Here is a 17,382-nt window from a genome sequence, read left to right as displayed (position 1 = left end):
CCTAGTGAAAGAAGTTAATAAAATAGTACTTCTCTGTGTAAGATTAATATACATTAAATTCTAGGGAATGCAGACTAATCTGTGGTAACAGAAAGCTGATTAGTGGTTGCCTGGAAACCAAAGTAGGGGAGTTAAGAGGAATGAGAGAGAGGAATTTAATAGTTTGTGAAAACTTTTTAACATGATGGATATATTTGTTATCTTGATTTGGGTAATGATGTCATGGTTGTTTACCCTGTGTCAAAAGTTATCAAAGTCTGCATTTGAACTGAGCTAAATAAAGCTGTTAAGAAAGAGTCACCAGATCGTTCATTCCATGATAGAAAGATTAGAGACAAGTTATAAAACTGTTTAAGACAAGTAAAGCAAGTTGAATTTATAAGGAACCGTACCATAGAAGGTATTTCATTGTTTTATGAGTTTATATGTGATTAAAAAAAAAACCAGCTAATAGTTAGGAATATATTAGTGGTTCCTCAGTCCTGCATCGCATTACCTTGACAGCTTTCTTTTTTTTTAATAGACCCTTTTGACATATTTGTAATGAAATATTATATAATAATCTGTATTGTATTCCATTTGATATAAACCTCATTTACCTAATTTAAAACTAATGATTATACTTTTTTTTTTGCAGTGTTTATGAAATTAGTCTTTTATGGGACTAATTTGTTGTCTTAAAAATGCATTTTGTTTGTAGTGGAGTCCTCCAGAGTCTTAAATATTGGGTTTTATTTTACAAATAAGTTTCCATAGAATTGTGTGATAACATAAAAGTGTGTTAAACCTGAGTTATAAACCTCAACAGAAAATTACTTCATTTGTAAAAAGCCTTTATCGGTCACAGTTAGGTAGGAATTAGTCTATTATTTTGGTTGGGTTGGATATCTGGATTAAGACATTAATCCTTTCATTTAAAATGTTATTAATCACAACTGTGTTTTTTAAGCTAAAGGCCAGAACTCGTGATTTAGTATATTTCTGTCCATATAGTACAGGCAGGGATCATATCCAAATTTTGTGGAATGAAGCTATTTTTTTAATAACTTTTTTTTTAATAAAAAGATTTATTTATTTATACAAGCACTGGGGTACAGGCCAGATGCGCGGTAGGGTGAAAGAATTCACCAGAGACAGAGCAGGGAGCAGAATAGGCAGAAGGACCGGAATACACTGCTGAGGGGAGCAGTGGACTAGACGGAGAGTCTGCCTCCCATGCCATGTGGTTATCTGCCTGGCCAGCTGGGAATCAAACCAGCTCTTCAGAGGCTACGGACAGCTTCACAGTGCTGCACTCAACCCGCTGCACCACCGGGGAGGAAGCTATTTGGAAAACTCACCTGATAAAAAAAGGCAAAGCACCTGGTTGTTTTTTGGCAGGAACATCACAGTGTAAATTAAAATGTATAAAAGTGAATGTCTTTTGACTTGAATAAAGGTACTCTAAGAGTCGGTTAATTTATGAAATTAAAATTAGGATTTAGAATCACTAGAGATCAAACTAGAAATAGAAATATAATCTGTATTTGAAAAACACTAATATTATAGGGGACACGTGTAGATAGTTATTAAGGGATTACCCAAATCAGGGCAGAAATAATAAAGCTGATATTTTTCATTATTTATCTTCTTGTTTATTCCATTCGGTTTAGTTACACAAATAATATGTGTAACCTCTAGTCTTTTTTATTTTTTTTTTTTATTTTATTTTTTTTTTTTTTAAAGATTTTATTTATTTATTTATTTATACAAGCACTGGGTACAGTCAGAAGCGCGGGAGGGTGAGAGAATTCACCAGAGCCAGAGCGGGGAGCAGAGCAGGCAGAGGGACCGAAGTACACTGCTGAGGGGAGCAGCGGGCGGCAGGAGAGGTCTGCGCGCCATGTGGGACCCTCCTCTGGTGGCCGGGGAGCAGCCGGGGATCGAACCGGCGCTGCAGAGGCCACGGGCAGCTTCGCAACCCAGCGCTCAACCGCTGCGCCACCGGGGAGGCCCTCTAGTCTTTTTTAGATATAACCTTCACCTCCTAAAGTTAAAACAGTTTATTTATTTATTTTAAAGATTTATTTATTTATTTATTTATTTATACAAGCACTGGGTAGTCAGAAGCATGGGAGGGTGAGAGAATTCACCAGAGTCAGAGCGGAGAACAGAATAGGCAGACTGAGAAGAAATACACTGCTGAGGGGAGCAGCTGGCGCGCCAGGAGAGGTCTGTTGCGCCATGTGGGACCCTCACCGGCGGCCGGGGATCAAACTGGCACTGCAGAGGCTGCAGGCAGCTTCGCAGCCCAGCGCTCAACCTCTGCGCCACCAGGGGAGGCCCCAAATAGTTTAATTTTCTGATGAAAAGATATTTCTTTTTTATGTGATAATGGTTTTAGTTACCAGTTTTGCTTTATCTTTCAAAAAATTATTAACTATTAAGGGTGTGTGCCTGTGTTATTCTGGTAATTTATGAAGCCATTGTTATATTTTAAACCAGTAATATTAAAGCAGTTTTAAAGGATGTGACTTTCTGTTATAGGTATTATTTTAATGTTATCATGAAAAGTATTGTTATAATTTCTCATTTTTTGCTTTAAATATCTGATTGTTTTCTTATCTGGTAACAGGAATTTATATTATCTGTTGTTGGTTGCTCTGCTTTCTTATTCCTAGATTTTGGTTTTTGTTGTATGTAAATCCAGTATAATTCTTTTTTCTTCCATTTAAATCCTTTTATCTGATCTTAAGTACTCAGAGTTGAATATCATGAATTCCCAAACTACCTACTAAAGGAAAATACTCTGCCATCTTAAATCAGGAAATAAAAAAAGGAGGGAGGATTAGTCTGTTCTTTTTACTTCTTAATTAAAAATCACTGTTGGATAGGCTTTCTGCATACATAGTTGTTGAATCTCTGAAAATTGCAGTTTGGGGTATGTGTGTGTTTGTGTGTGGTCTTATTAATTTGAATAATTTCTCACAGTTTTTGGGGGTCCTTTGTAATTTTTTATAAGGACATTTTAGATATGATTTGTTTGATGAGGGTAGTAGTTTCCCTTCTTCCTTTTTCTCCTTCATTGGATCCCCTAAAATAGACTTTCTAATTAATTTAATATTTAATTTAGACAAAGTTAAGCTTTGTCAGACAGTATGTAATTTGTGGTAAATGTGGCATATAAGTGAAATGGAAGCCTGGCAATATTTATTTCTCAGAACTAGGTACTAAAAATATTTCTATATCTGTATAATTTTCCTTGTCTAAGTTTGTTATCTCTTAGTAATCTTGTAATCTCAAATTCACCATCTCTTGCAGACATTGGGGACACTTTTAATAAGAATAGCTGGCACACAGTTTTAGCTCTGCAGTGATCCTGTTAGTAGTATAGGGATTACTACATTTGCAAAATGCATTGGCTTTTATTTTCTACTCCAAAAAGTTAAGGAATTCACCATACTTTAAAAGGACATGTCCCTGGTTTTGAATTTGGAGGATTTTAGACGAGGATATTTTTTTCTCTTTGGAAAATACATTTTGGCTTATTCTTTTTCAGAAGTTCATAGTTTAGATATGGTAGTAAAGAGATTCTTTCTGTATGTTTAGTATGCTTGCAGAAAACCCAAATTGAAACCTCCCTTTGTATTTAATTGTATCTGGCACTTAGCTAGTACTGTCATTTGTTCCAGAGTTTAAAATTAGGTTAACCTGTTGACTTATCTTCGAAATCTAGTGTTTTGAACTCTATTTTAGCAGTTTAAAGTGTCTTCCATATCAAATAGGGAAGTTGTTCTTGTATTGTGTAGCAGACTATGTTCTTATTTTCTGCTATGGAAATGAATTTTTACATTCTATGATCATTTCAAAAGTACTTTATGAAAAATTCTTTGTCATGTTTATTTGTGTGTTCTAAATTAATTTATATGTACATATAAAATGTAAGCCAAACTCTGAACATCAATTCTTCTTAAATTATCTTCTCAGTCGGTCCTTTTGGAAGTTGAATTCAAATCATAAAATAAGTGTTAACAGTCATTGACTCTTATTATATTTAAGCATATGGAATTTAAAATGGTCATTTCAGAAAAATATTTAGGATATTCATTGGTTTCACATGGACAAAATATAGGCATTTATGAATTTGATAATGCAGTCTTACAATGTTCAAGTAGTTTTTATTTTTTAATTTTTTAAAATTTTAAATACTTATTTATTTATACAAGCACTGGGTACAGTCAGAAGCGTGGGAGGGTGAGAGAATTCACCAGAGCCAGGGGTTGGGTGGGGATGGGGGGGGGGCAGAGCAGGCAGAAGGACTGAAGTACACTGCTGAGGGGAGCAGCGGGCGGCAGGAGAGGTCTGCGCGCCACGTGGGACCCTCCTCTGGTGGCCGGGGAGCAGCTGGGGATCAAACCGGCACTGCAGAGGCTGCGGGCAGCTTCGCAACCCAGCGCTCAACCTCTGCGCCACCAGGGAGGCCCTCAAGTAGTTTTAAAGTCAAAAGTATACTTGAATATATAAAATGTGTAGCCATAGAACAATCGTGATGAAAATTGTTTCCGTGGAATCTCAAAGTATTTTTATATATTGGAAACTGATATATTCTGTAGGCATTGGGGCCTCTATTGCATTTCTTTATATTTTGACTTCTCCTATATGTTTGCCTTGTTTTTAAGTGTTTTTCTTGTCATTACTGTTACTTAAATTCATGGCACCGAATTGCTGAGGAAATGTCATAATGCTTACAAAAAAGGAAGTGATTAATTTTGGAATAAAGGCAGTTTTGACCTTTATTTTGGTAGAAGTGGTTTAAAGATACTAAATATGAAACTTGTTGCTGAGTTTTGAGGTAGTGTCAACCTTCCAGTTCTCTAAAATTTGTTAGGATAGTTTGGTAATTTTGCATGTTTGACAATATAGCAAAATTATTTACATGTTTCTGAGGTTAAGTTCTGCAAATGAAATGATTTAAATCCCCAAATTTGAGGATTTTCTTCAAGAAATTTAATTATACAACCCTATAATATGGAAACTACAGAACACTTAAATTCTTTCAGTGAAATATTTTACTCAGTAAAATAGCACAATGAAATAATGTTTAGTAGATTTAATGTCTTTTGGGACTTAAAGTATGTTAACTTACTATATTTGATTTTTAAATAGACACCAAATCCTACTGCAAGCGAGTTTATTCCTAAAGGAGGATCAACCTCCAGGCTGAGTAACGTGTCCCAATCAAATATGTCTGCCTTCTCTCAAGTTTTCTCTCACCCATCCATTGGAAGTCCTGCTACTGCTGGATTAGCACCAGGTAAGTTGAGTAACTATTCTCAGTGACTTCCAGATATCAAACCTCTAAGCACCATTTGCTATTATTTGATCAGAGCTGAATTTGTATATTTAAATGATTGACATTTGGACACATTATGAATTTCATATTCTAGGTTTTGGTATCTTATACAAAATTTGTACTTGAAAACTTTATAGCAAGACTTAAACATGAACAAAAACTAAGCATAAGGATATTTAAAAGCATAAAAATTAAAGGAAAAAATGGTTATTTAGAAAATATGTGGACCTTAGTAGTTCCCTATTCTATAAAGTTAGTGATAAGCTCTTTCACTCAAATTTCTATAAAAGCATAAGAAACAATATTGATGTGTGTACATGCTTAAAACTCTCCTTTTATAGTAATGTCTAAAAACAGTTTATTCTATAGCATTCTAAATACAACTTTAGATGTTTGATTATAAATCTATAGTAGTAATTTAGAATTAGGTAAAGTATTACAAACAATAGTAGGAAAGAATTGTAAAGTGTTAGGAGTTAGTAAGGTAGAGAAAACAGTACTCTTAAATCACTTTTTTCCCCAACTTCATGAATAATGGCAGAGAAATATGAACAAATGCAGTTAACATACCATGGGTCCTGAAACATAGCACAAAGTGATCCTTTGAAAGAGATCCTTTGAAAGTGTACTCAAATTTTGCATTCTATTTTATAAAGAAACAATTTTAATATGAAAATACTAAAAACTTCTTAGATAATATCACCTGTCCCTACTGCAGTGTGCCTTAAATAAGGTATGCAAAATTATATTGAATTCATAGTATGTGCTTAATGTATTACCTGTGTCTGTAACATATTGAGCTGCCAAGGCCTAATCCAGTCAGTCGGGTAGATCATTATTTTGATGCTGATATGATATCAAAAGTAAGGACTTTTTTGGGTAAGAAGAATGAGAAAATAATGATAACTTTATGTAACAGCACATCTGGTTTAGTATATAAGGTATCCTGTATATTAAGAGGCTGAATAACCTTGTATTGCCAAGGATTTTATCAGCGCCTCCTTTCCCCCCACCTTTCTCTTTTTCTTCCTCTCTATTCATCTTTCCCTCCCTGTTGACCCTACTCCTTTTTTTTCCCTCCTCTTGTTCCCTTACTTTTTTTTTTCCTCCTTTGGCTCTTTTCAGGTTCAGTTATGTTTGTCAACATTTTCCCTTTTTCTCTAGAGAGCAGTGTCAGAATTGAATATCCCTGGTAGCCTAAAAGTTCTGTTTTTTTTTTTTTTTTTAAAGATTTATTTTGTTTATGCATCCTTCAAGACTGGGGTGTAGGCCAGAGGTGGGGGCTGGGTAAAGGATTCACCAGAGACAGAGTGGGGAGCAGAATGGGCAGATTGACTGAAATACACTGCTGAGGGTAGCAGCGGGCGAGATGGGAGAGGTCTGCTGTGCCATGTGGCCATCCCTGGCTGGGGATCGAACTTGTGCTGCAGTGGCTGGGAACTTGTGCTGCAGTAGCTGTGGATTGCTTCATAGTGCTGAGATTTAATCCCTTGCACCATGAGGGAGGCCTAGCCTAAAAGTTTTACTTGAAAGTAATATGCTACTATACTATGATTTTTCTCCCACTGAGGTGTGTTCACATTGTTTACACGAACTTAATGTTAGCTACACAGCTAAAATTTCTTACAGATTTTCCAGATTTCTGAGTTATATTTATATAGCACCCACAATAGTGGTATCCATATTCCAGTCAAAATTTGGGCATTTTTAATTAAGTACCAATACATCTTTCCTTGTTTCAGAGTAAATATTTTGTTCACATCTTTGATTAGACTAGTTCAGGCTTGCCATTTAAAAAACTACGCCTTTTAAATATTGGCATAGTTAAAAATGTCAAAGGGAATTTTAGATCTTGAAAACATTGAGTTAAAGCTCTGGTATTTGTTTAGACTTTCTAGTAGGTGTTAACTTAGTTGTAGGTGAGTGTTTCGTTGGTCCCATTTGGATATCACAATTTATGAAGAAAATGATTAATTTAGAAACTAAATTAGCTGAGAAACTCTTTATTGTTTTATATACCTCTAACAGTAATATGATCATTCTACTTATTATTAGAAAATAATTACTATCTGAAATCATTTGAAATTGGTCACTATATCTTATTAAATGTATTCCTTAAAAATTGTTCTTCATTCAAATGACAATCAACTAAGGTAAAATATTTTCCAAAAGTTCTAGAATAAAGAATGATTTTGTATTTACTATTTCACTAAGTTTTCCCTTTAGTTAATTGCTTGATATTCTGGGGATGAGAAAAGAAAAAAATTAAGTCTGCCCCACTTTTAGAAATCCATTTTATCCCTTTGATTTCTTCCATCATTTCTTTTCTACGAATGTTATTTTTCTCAAGGTCCTGGAAAGGTTCTTGGCATTTTCACTGTAAAGTTGTAGAATAAAATGGGTCACAGAGTTTATTTATTTAGTGGTTTTATTATTCTCTAGTGCTTTTTCCCCTGCTATTGGTAATTTTGAGATATAAAATTTTATTTATTTTTTAAAAATTTGTTTTCTTTTTTCAATTTCTGTTTCAGAAATTATTCACTTTAAAATGTGTCAAATTACTGTTTATCTAAAAACTATAAAGCCTTATTTTGGCGCTCAAATATAAAATACAGTAACATCCATTGACATTGAAAAATACACATTTAAATATATATATTTTGATCAAAAACATAAGAATATTTGAGCAAAGTTGAGTAGAATTCCCTCAAATTATAAGAAATAAAAAACATATTGCCTGGAACAGAGTAGACTGGGGGTGAATCAGATTTCTTCTCTTCAATTTGTTTTGCTCATTTTAAAAACATGATTTGTATTTCTAAAAAATTTAATGCAAAAAGTTAATCTTTAAAATAAAACATATTAATAAAAAAAGTTAATCTTTATACAAAAGTTATTTGAATTTATTCTTAACTAATTAGATTTAAAAGATATTTGAAAGTGTTAAAAGTATACAAATTAAGTGATCATTGAACTACACAGCCATTTTATTCTATTTTACTTTAGGAAATCAAGGATCTGTAGGCTTATTAAGGATAATAGTTTCCCTTTTTAAGTATCTTCTTGGAAGGTGATTGTTACAAGATTTTTGGGGGCAAGGAACTTAACATGGGATTCATTGTCTTTGAGAATCCCTACAACTACCTGCATTTAAAAAATATTCGTAAATATGCCATTTTTTTTCATCTTAGCTTGTGTTATCCTCTGGAGTTTAAAAAATTAAGAACAGTGTTTAAAAATTAAAAATTAAGAACCACTGGTTTAAACACACCCTTAACAAAATTTATTTACAGGTTGTTACAGTAAGAATACTTGTAAAGTAATGCAATCTAAAAATAGTTTTTTCTATAACTCTTGCTATTCAAAAATATGTTTGAAGAGATATTTACAATGAAGATATTACTACACTAAGTATATGAAATGATAGTCTGTGTTTTAATTTTTGTACCATGAAAAACTGATTTTATTATAAGAACTAAATTCTGAGTTTTTTTTAATCAGAACTTTTCCTAACAGTATCTTGATAGTAGACTAGTAAAGTTAGTCTTGTACTTGAAGTGTAAATTACCTCAGTGTTAATAATAGTCTGTTCAAAAATGATTTTAAGAGAGGTAACAATAGGAGCATACAATTCTAGGTAGTTTTCTAATATATAATGATCCACTGATTAATGCACAATTGTGATTCAGGATTTGAACATCTCATGTTTTACTTGTGTGGAGCAGAAGGGAGTTCACGAATTTGAAAATGCCAGCATTGATTGATAAATGAGAAAAAGAGCCATCAGTGACTTTTAGTATTTTCAAGTACATATTCCTTCAAGATGATGATGGTGCAGTTTTTTTGACTATCAGACATATTTCATTGTAAAAAATTATGTAAAACCTTATCCTAACTACCATCATTAAATAGGTACACTCATTTATTACAAATTTTGTTGTAATATTTTTTCAAAATCTAAAGAAAAGATCTGTTTTTAGACCCAGGTTTTTGACATTATCACTTCTTATACATTCCTGAGGGTACCAAATTAATGGATACAGTTATTTCATATCCTTTATTTTATAGTTTCAGCAAGGTGAAGGGAAAGGGGAAATGACTATTTTTATCTGTTATTCTCATTAAGAGTACTGAAATGTTAAAGTTCATGTATGTATAATACTATTTTAAAATAGAGATATTTATTTTTATTTTATTTGGGTAAAGGGTCTTTTATTTTAAAAGTTCTATATTAAAAAATTTTAAATTTCTTTGATTCATTAATTTGCATTTCATATCATAGGTGATAGAAGAAATGGAGGCTTAATTCATTTCAGTTGCATAGTAGCTGGTTTAGATAATAGTGTGGTGTTGGTTTTTGATCTAAGTGGAACACCTGGGGTTTATATAGGTCAGCTTTATACCATCTCAGAGACTGCATTCTTAACATTATTATCTAGTTTCTGCTTAGTTACTTAACACCAATTCATTAGCTAACCATGAACATTTTAAAAGTTTAACCATGAACCAGGTACATTTTAAAAGTTTGACAAAAAGCAAATTATATTTTATGTTGAGCTAAACTCTTTTTTACTAGTTTTAGTTCTTTCCATTTGTGTTGAATGGAGTAAATAAAAAATCTTTCTATATGATACAGCGTTTTCAGTTACTTTCCTTTTTAGACTGGTTTTATATATATATATTTATATAGCCAATTTGTTTGCATGACTTAACAAGAGAGAAAATAAACTGAGAAAATATTGTTAAAATTAACAAATTATATAGTCAAATCATGAACTCTTTTCAGTCGTACTGTCTTGAACACCACTGTGATTAAAATTAAAACCACACACATGTCTACTGAGCCCTATTAGCTTTCTGATATTCTGCTAAGTAGTGAATGTGCCATTGGAAAATGAAGAAACTGCCACTTTGTTGAAGCTGTGATCTTGCACAGGGTGACTATCTAAGCTCGTATTAAAAATTCCACTGTATCTTAGATTTAAAATCACTTAGGCCATAAAAATTCCATTAGCTTTAATTTTAGATTATGCTATGTTTTACTAAGTAGGATAAAAAAAGATATTTATGTAATTCTTGAACATAACTGTGTTTTTTATAGGATGTAGTGGTAAACAGATTTTCCTTGTAATTATTTAGCAGTCTACCATTTAATGTATTCTGTAGGAGAGTCAAGTAATTCTGCTGAGTTTATTTTGATATTTCAGTCTGAAATGATTTCTCTGAATTCTTTTTCGCTTAAGAGAAATAGAATTTACAATTAAAATATTGTTTTAATTGTTATAAGTATGAATGTATATTCTTAAGCATATTACAGTTTCCTTAAGAATGAACTATTTCACTTATTAACTAGCTCTCGTGTAGGCATGTAGATGAAATGGTACCTCATAAATGCTTACTTAATTTTTGTTAAAGTTTTAAATTGGTGGGTATCTCTTAAGTACAGTGAATTTTAATGGTTCCATAAAGATCTTTGAAGAACTTTTAGAAGCTGCAACTGTTCAAGAAGATGTAGGTGAATAGTCAAATGAACAAAAGTATGCCTGTTCAAAGTTTAACTGCGTCAGAACTAGAGTCACTGTGTCTTTTAAGGTGCTAAACTATTTTCAAAACCAGTTAAAATATTTGTAAGTATAATTTTTAAATTGCATGTTTCCATTTTTTTTTTATAACAACTTTGTTTTTCAGGTATATTCAGCAGAATCACTCATTTTTCCAGATTTTGTAATTGGGGATTGCTTTTTATATTAAAAAATAAATTTAAAAATTAGCAAAATATTATTTCACAGTTAAAATCCCTATGGTCCCTATGGTTTTGTAGAGAGCATTTTCATTGCCCTATAATACTATTTTGAACGTAGAAGAGGGCTGCTCTGTGTATGCATGTTTATGATATAGATAGTAATGTTCCCAGGGAAGATTACTAAGAGTAGAGCTATAAAACCATAACAGGGTTAGGAGTGCCAGGTGAATATATTCCCTTCTTAGTTGGGAATTTCAGGAAACTGAGGCGAGACGTTATTGGCGCACAGGGGGATGTGGCTGCTGCAGCTGGCTTGGAGACCTGTCAGGTAAGGCTTAAATAGCTACCAGTAGAATAATATCTATTGGTTGGGGACTCCCTGGTTAATATGTCCTGTTAGGCTTGAGAGTTCCTATTTTGGATGTCCTGTTTAAATCTCATGTATTGGCTAATTAGTCCCCTAACTAATGGGAAGGGGCCGGATGGGAGAGGGTAGGGGTTACCTTGAACTCTAGGTTTAGTCATCTCTAACTGCATCAGTGTCTCCTGCTGCTCTTGAGCTTCTTTTACTGGTTCATGTCTTAATTGCCTTTAGAACATGGTACAAGTTCTTCCACAATAATATGTGTGTGACTTTCAGCACACCACTTGATCCCTGTGCTTTAACATCTTCATTTCTATAAGAAGAAGATAATAAATGATTTAAAGTGCTTTGTAATTTAAGATGTTTTAGTTTTGTGACATGTTGATTTATAGGTGAAAGGAGACAGAAAGACAGTGATGAGGTAGCAAAAGGAGAGAAGAAAATTTGAATTTTGACCTAGACTTAAAAACAACTTTAAAAGGCATATGGACTTTGTTGACATGGTCTGTGTAAATAGAAAATCCCAACTCTACATTTTATTATATTGAAGGGAGTTTTGTTTTACCGGTATGAGATTCGAGTCTGATATGAATCAGGAGTGTTTGGGTGGTTCTGAATGAATTGAGAGGCAGAGAGAACATGTATTAGTAAATGCTCAGGAACATTTCCTATCCTTAGCTGAATGTTTGAAGTCAATCATTATTTCCCCTTTTAGCTAGATAGGTTGAGAGTTCCAGGGATCATTTCATCTTTAACCTTTTGGTCAAGTGGTACCCAGTATATTGAAGTTTTTGAACAGGGGAATGTGTGTGTGACTAAAACAACCATGCTGTGTGTGACTTGTTTACTTAGGAGTAGTCCTTAATTCTATGGGAATGAAGTGATTGGTGTCATTCTGTTTCTTGTATTATCCCTGATTCTTCTCAGCTTGACCAGTCATTAATGTGTGAGTGTAATTTTTTTTACTCTTTTTGCCTTTCATATATGCTTTTTACCTTACAATAAGACATATGGGAGGGGTTTTATTGAGTGGAGAGGAATTAGAAATGTAGCCTTTTTAAGATCCCTAGTGTACTATAGGCAAGTAAAACCTAACCATAAATACTAGCAAAAACTCAGATGTAGACTGCATTTTATGGTAATAATTTATAGTTCAGAAATTTTTTAGTTATGAATCTCTGATGTTTGATACGAAATGTTTTTCTCTGGTTTTGTATATATTTTCCCATATTTTAGTTGTGGTTATCCAGAGTTTAGACTGGTATTCCTATAAATAGTAGCTAGTAACTCATAATCACTTTGGGTTTTTTTCTCCTTTTCAGAAAACAGTACAGATCAGTAGGATATTAATACAACTGTCACCAAACCTGCTAAGTCATACGATGGATTTTAATCTTTACTGCCCACTGTTTGTGTTGTGGGTTCAAAATGCAATGGAGTCACGTGACAAAAAATTTCTTTCCTTCCTGTCTTTTTAGCAGTTCAGGGCAGATGTTCAGGTTGTCTGGCATGCTCTCCATTTTGTCAATTAGGGTCCCAAGTCAAATGGATTCCAGGCATCTCTCTAGTCAGCCGGGAGGGAAAGCATTCATGGAGGAGCATGAGTGGGAAGTTGGTATAGGCCAAACCTGAAAATTGTCTGAAAGTTTCTCCAGTGATGATGGTACCCCCAAAATTGGACTTTCTTTTGTTTTTTTTTAAGCTATTAGGCTACATTTTCCAATCTTCTTTGGATGCAAAATTTGGCTGATCCTGGTTATCTCATGTGTATAACTTTCGGGGCATTGTCTCATTTATATCTCTTAAAGAATCACCAAAATAGCTGTATTAACTGATTTAGCATAAGAGGAAATGAAGCTTTGCATGATACTTGAATTTTTTGGATATCAGAAACTAACAACTTTGACAAAACTATATTTTCAACATTTTTTCATGCCAACTCATAATTTTATATATCTCTTTGATTGTATTGAGCCAAACTACAGTTAATAACTATCCTTTACCTCTCAGAGTTTGTAGACTAGTTTGCTTCAATGTTATATAATTACTTTGATCTTTTTTACCCTTTCCATTGTCCTCCTCCATTATATTAGATTATAATTGCAGGTAAGACCTTTTTCTTGCTCTCTATATCTGTAAAGGTGCTTGAATGTAGTGCCTTGAATGGACATACACAGGCAAGTTTATTTGAAGCATTTCAATGAGTTCTTACTTGCTTCTTATTGATGACGTGTTGTTAGTATTCCTACAGGACAGTGGTTCTCAAATTGGTTCACAAGGAGTGATTTTTAAAAATCCTGCCCTTGCTGGGTCTCATCTCCAGAGTTTCTGATTACTTAGGTCTGAGTGAGCCAGGGTTTTTATTTTTCTAATGTGTTTCACCTGCTAAGATTATTTTTCCTGGGACATGGTTTTGAGAAGCACTGTTCTACTTAGTGTTTATGCTGTATTCTCTCCTTTTTTCTCTTAAACAACCATTGAATTCATTGTTACAGGGGTTACTAAATCTCAGTCAAGCTCATAAATGCAAACTGAATAAAACTTAGCAGTATTTATTTATTTATACATACATACATACATGCATACAAGCACTGCGTACAGTCAGAAGCGCGGGAGGGTGAGAGAATTCACCAGAGCCAAGGCAGGGAGCAGAGCAGGCAGAAGGACCGAAGCACACTGCTGAGGGGAGCAGCGGGCGGCAGGGGAGGTCTGCTTGCCATGCGGGACCCTTCTCCAGTGGCCGGGGAGCAGCCGGGGATCGAACCGGCGCCACAGAGGCTGCGGGCAGCTTCGCAACCCAGCGCTCAACCGCTGCGCCACTGGGGAGGCCCAATACTGTTGACTCTTTATTATACTACATCTAATAGTTTTTTCAGAATACCTGATAAATGAATAGCATTAGTACCTTGGTTATTTAAGATTTTTAAGACCTGTGGATCTAATCATTGGATATCTCTTATTTGCTAGTTATCTTTTATTTTTATTTATTTTTTAAAGATTCATTTATTTTTTTTAAGACTTCCCCCCCCCTTCAAGATTTATTTATTTATTTATACAAGCACTGGGTACAATCAGAAGCGTGGGAGGGTGAGAGAATTCAGCAGAGCCAGAGTGGGGAACAGAACAGGCAGACTGATGAAATACAATTTATTTATACATTCAAGAACTGGGGTGTAGGCGAGAGGTACGGGTGTGTGTGTGTGTGTGTGTGTGTGTGTGTGTGTGTGTGTAAGTGAAATGATTCACCAGAGACGACAGGGAGCAGAAGAGGTGGATGTACTGAAATACACTGCTGAGGGGAGCAGTGGGCGCAATATAGGTCTGCTGCGCCATGTGGGTGAGCCTCCTGGCTGGGTATCAAACTCATGCTGCAGTGACTGGTGACAGCTTGGTAGCACTATGTCTTTAACCCCTGCGCCACCAGGGAGACCCTAGTTATCTTTTAATATAGACATTTTAACATTTTTTATGGAAGGTTCAGTGAAATTGTCACTAATACTAGAAGTTGTTGAAGTCAAACTTTAATTTTTGTTTTAAATTTGGTGTTGGTTTTTATTCATTGAAAAGAAATCCAAAGTTTACTTTTATTCATCAAAAAGAAATCCAAAGTTTACTTTGTTATCTATTATTAATCTTACATTAGTTTTTGTGCATATAACTTTTTATACTCACACATACTAGTATTGAAATAAGTTTCTCATATATAAGCAAAATGACATAATTTTTCACTATGAAGGAAGGACACCATTTACTCAGACATTTCATTAGCACTTGAAGGAAGATGGCTCTTTTGATCAAAAAGGAGTTATGTTTGATAATCAACACCTATCCCCCCATTTTTCTTTATCTTCTGCTTAAATGATCTGAATTTATGATTTAAAAGATTGCCACCTTTGCAGAGGCTACAGAAGATTTCAGATAATTTGTCCACATTTGGGGTCAGATGGTACTTTTGTTTCTTTAAATGTTAGAACCAAAGTAAGTTACCCATATACACACCAGAGTGTATAATTCTTAAAATTGTGTTTTAGATGTTAACTGCTTTTTAAAATGTTATTCAAGTTATTCACATTGTTAGGGGTCTAGGCACTGTATTTTACACATAGCTAATATTCTAATAATATTTATTGAATTAATTAATGAAAATCCATAAGTAAATGAGATTATGATAGTGATCAGACTGAAATTAGACCAAAGAAGAAAATTACTATGTGAAGACATGGAAAAGCAAAATGGTTTTGTAGAGTATGTGATATCCATCAATTATTATGTAAGAGTATGGTTGATAAAATTTAGGTTAAATTCATCATATGAATATTTGCTGAAGTTTGGTCAATGAATTTAATTTTGTGAGAAAGTTTTAGATTACTTAATAGTTGTATTGATGCTTACATTTTTCTGGTATCCAGGTAGCCCAAATACCTGTTACATCACAGATAGATTTTCAATCAAAATGAAGTATGATTATATAAATCAGTTGCTGAAATTCTCTGTATATTAAAGGGAAAACCAGAGATGGAAACTGAGTTGCATTTATTTTGGCCAGAGCTGTCTGTCTTCTATTAAAGGTTATTTATATTAAAAACAAAAAACAGAAAATACAAATACAGCTTTTTTTAGGAATGTATTGAAAATTGTCATTTTTTTCTGTGTGATGTAATGAAGAGTGAAATATTTGCACTTTTAATCAAATATAATTGTTATCATTAAAATGTTAACTGTAGCTAGGTAAATGTTTTAATATTTTTCATTTTCTTTCCCTAAAAGTAAAAATAATGCTGGTTCTTTATATTTCTAAAAGGAATGTAAAAGAATATTCTTCATGATTCTATTTTTATAATTTTTAGTTTAGCCTTTTGATGGAGGGTTAAAAACCAGATCTGAATTTTTTCTGCTTATTGTATTTAAAGTCTTAAGGATTCTTTGAAGGATAGCAAAATAACAGTTGAATCAGGTATGCCACAAATAGTGGAACCTAAGTCTTTGAATCTAAAATTTACCATGAATGTAGATTTTGGAGACTGAGAATAGAACATTGTTCTCTCACATCTTAGAAAAAGAATTGTTTCAGTGGCAGCTAGTGATTTGATTCTGTTCCCCTCATGGTGGAATATATTTGCTTATACAGTGTGAAACTCTGCTAGCTTCAATTAAAAAAGAATTTTTTTTATATCTGTATTATTGATTTAATTTCCATGAGGCAAAAAAAAAACATGATATCCACAAATTTAGTTATGTGTATTCAAAATTAGATATGTAAGTATAAGTTAGTTATTTTGTATTAATTTGAGGTCTGGCATGAATAGCCTTTATCCATAAAAATTTCCTGTAACTGCTCCCTTCTACCATGTTCAGTAAAAGCTGTAATCTGTTAATAGGATAATAGATTGATGAAAGATCTGTGATGAAATGCTTCCATTAAATAATGATCTGTGAATGTATATATTTTCTGTCATTTTTATAGAATGAGTTTTGAGCTTAGGCCCAGTCCAAAAACTTTTGGATTTTCAGATTTAAATACTGTTTTCTTACATATATTTTCCTTGAGTAGATAACAGATGTCCGGCATGTTTTTAAATTAGTAATTTCAAATAAAGGCAGATATATTGGAATAGTTGGAAGAGGCATAAACAGTTTACTAAGGATAGTTATTTACATAGTTCTTTAAAAAAAATGGGAGAAATTCTATTAATAATCTCATATATCTTTGTTAAATTATTAGTGGTAATAAAACCAATTTGAATAGAAAGCACTGTAGTTTTGTTTTTTGTGTTATAGCAGTTTTATATTTTTGTTTTAAATGCTTATACTTCACCTTATTTATCTTACTATCAATAATTACTTCACATAGTATTATTTATAAATTTGTTATGCATTTTAATCTCTTAGGAGATTTTTGTGACTTGCTCAGTTTCATTATTTTCTGATATTTTGGAAATTATG

General features: G+C 33.2%; 1 protein-coding gene across 2 annotated transcripts in view; it reads left to right on the top strand.

Annotated features, from left to right (window-relative positions):
- PAN3 (poly(A) specific ribonuclease subunit PAN3) overlaps nucleotides 1–17,382 on the top strand; it is a gene marked incomplete at both ends in the record, with an annotated part of 117,568 nt that overhangs the window by 55,960 nt on the left and 44,226 nt on the right. For both annotated transcript variants that reach the window (XM_084234355.1, XM_084234356.1), the window contains one exon: nucleotides 5,146–5,293. In XM_084234355.1, coding sequence (XP_084090481.1) covers nucleotides 5,146–5,293 — 148 coding nt within the window. The remainder of the gene's footprint in view (nucleotides 1–5,145; nucleotides 5,294–17,382) is intronic.

Source organism: Talpa europaea, assembly GCF_964194135.1.
Source record: "Talpa europaea genome assembly, chromosome: 6".
NCBI classification, from domain to species: domain Eukaryota; kingdom Metazoa; phylum Chordata; class Mammalia; order Eulipotyphla; family Talpidae; genus Talpa; species Talpa europaea.
This window is presented reverse-complemented; position numbering and strand designations above follow the sequence as displayed.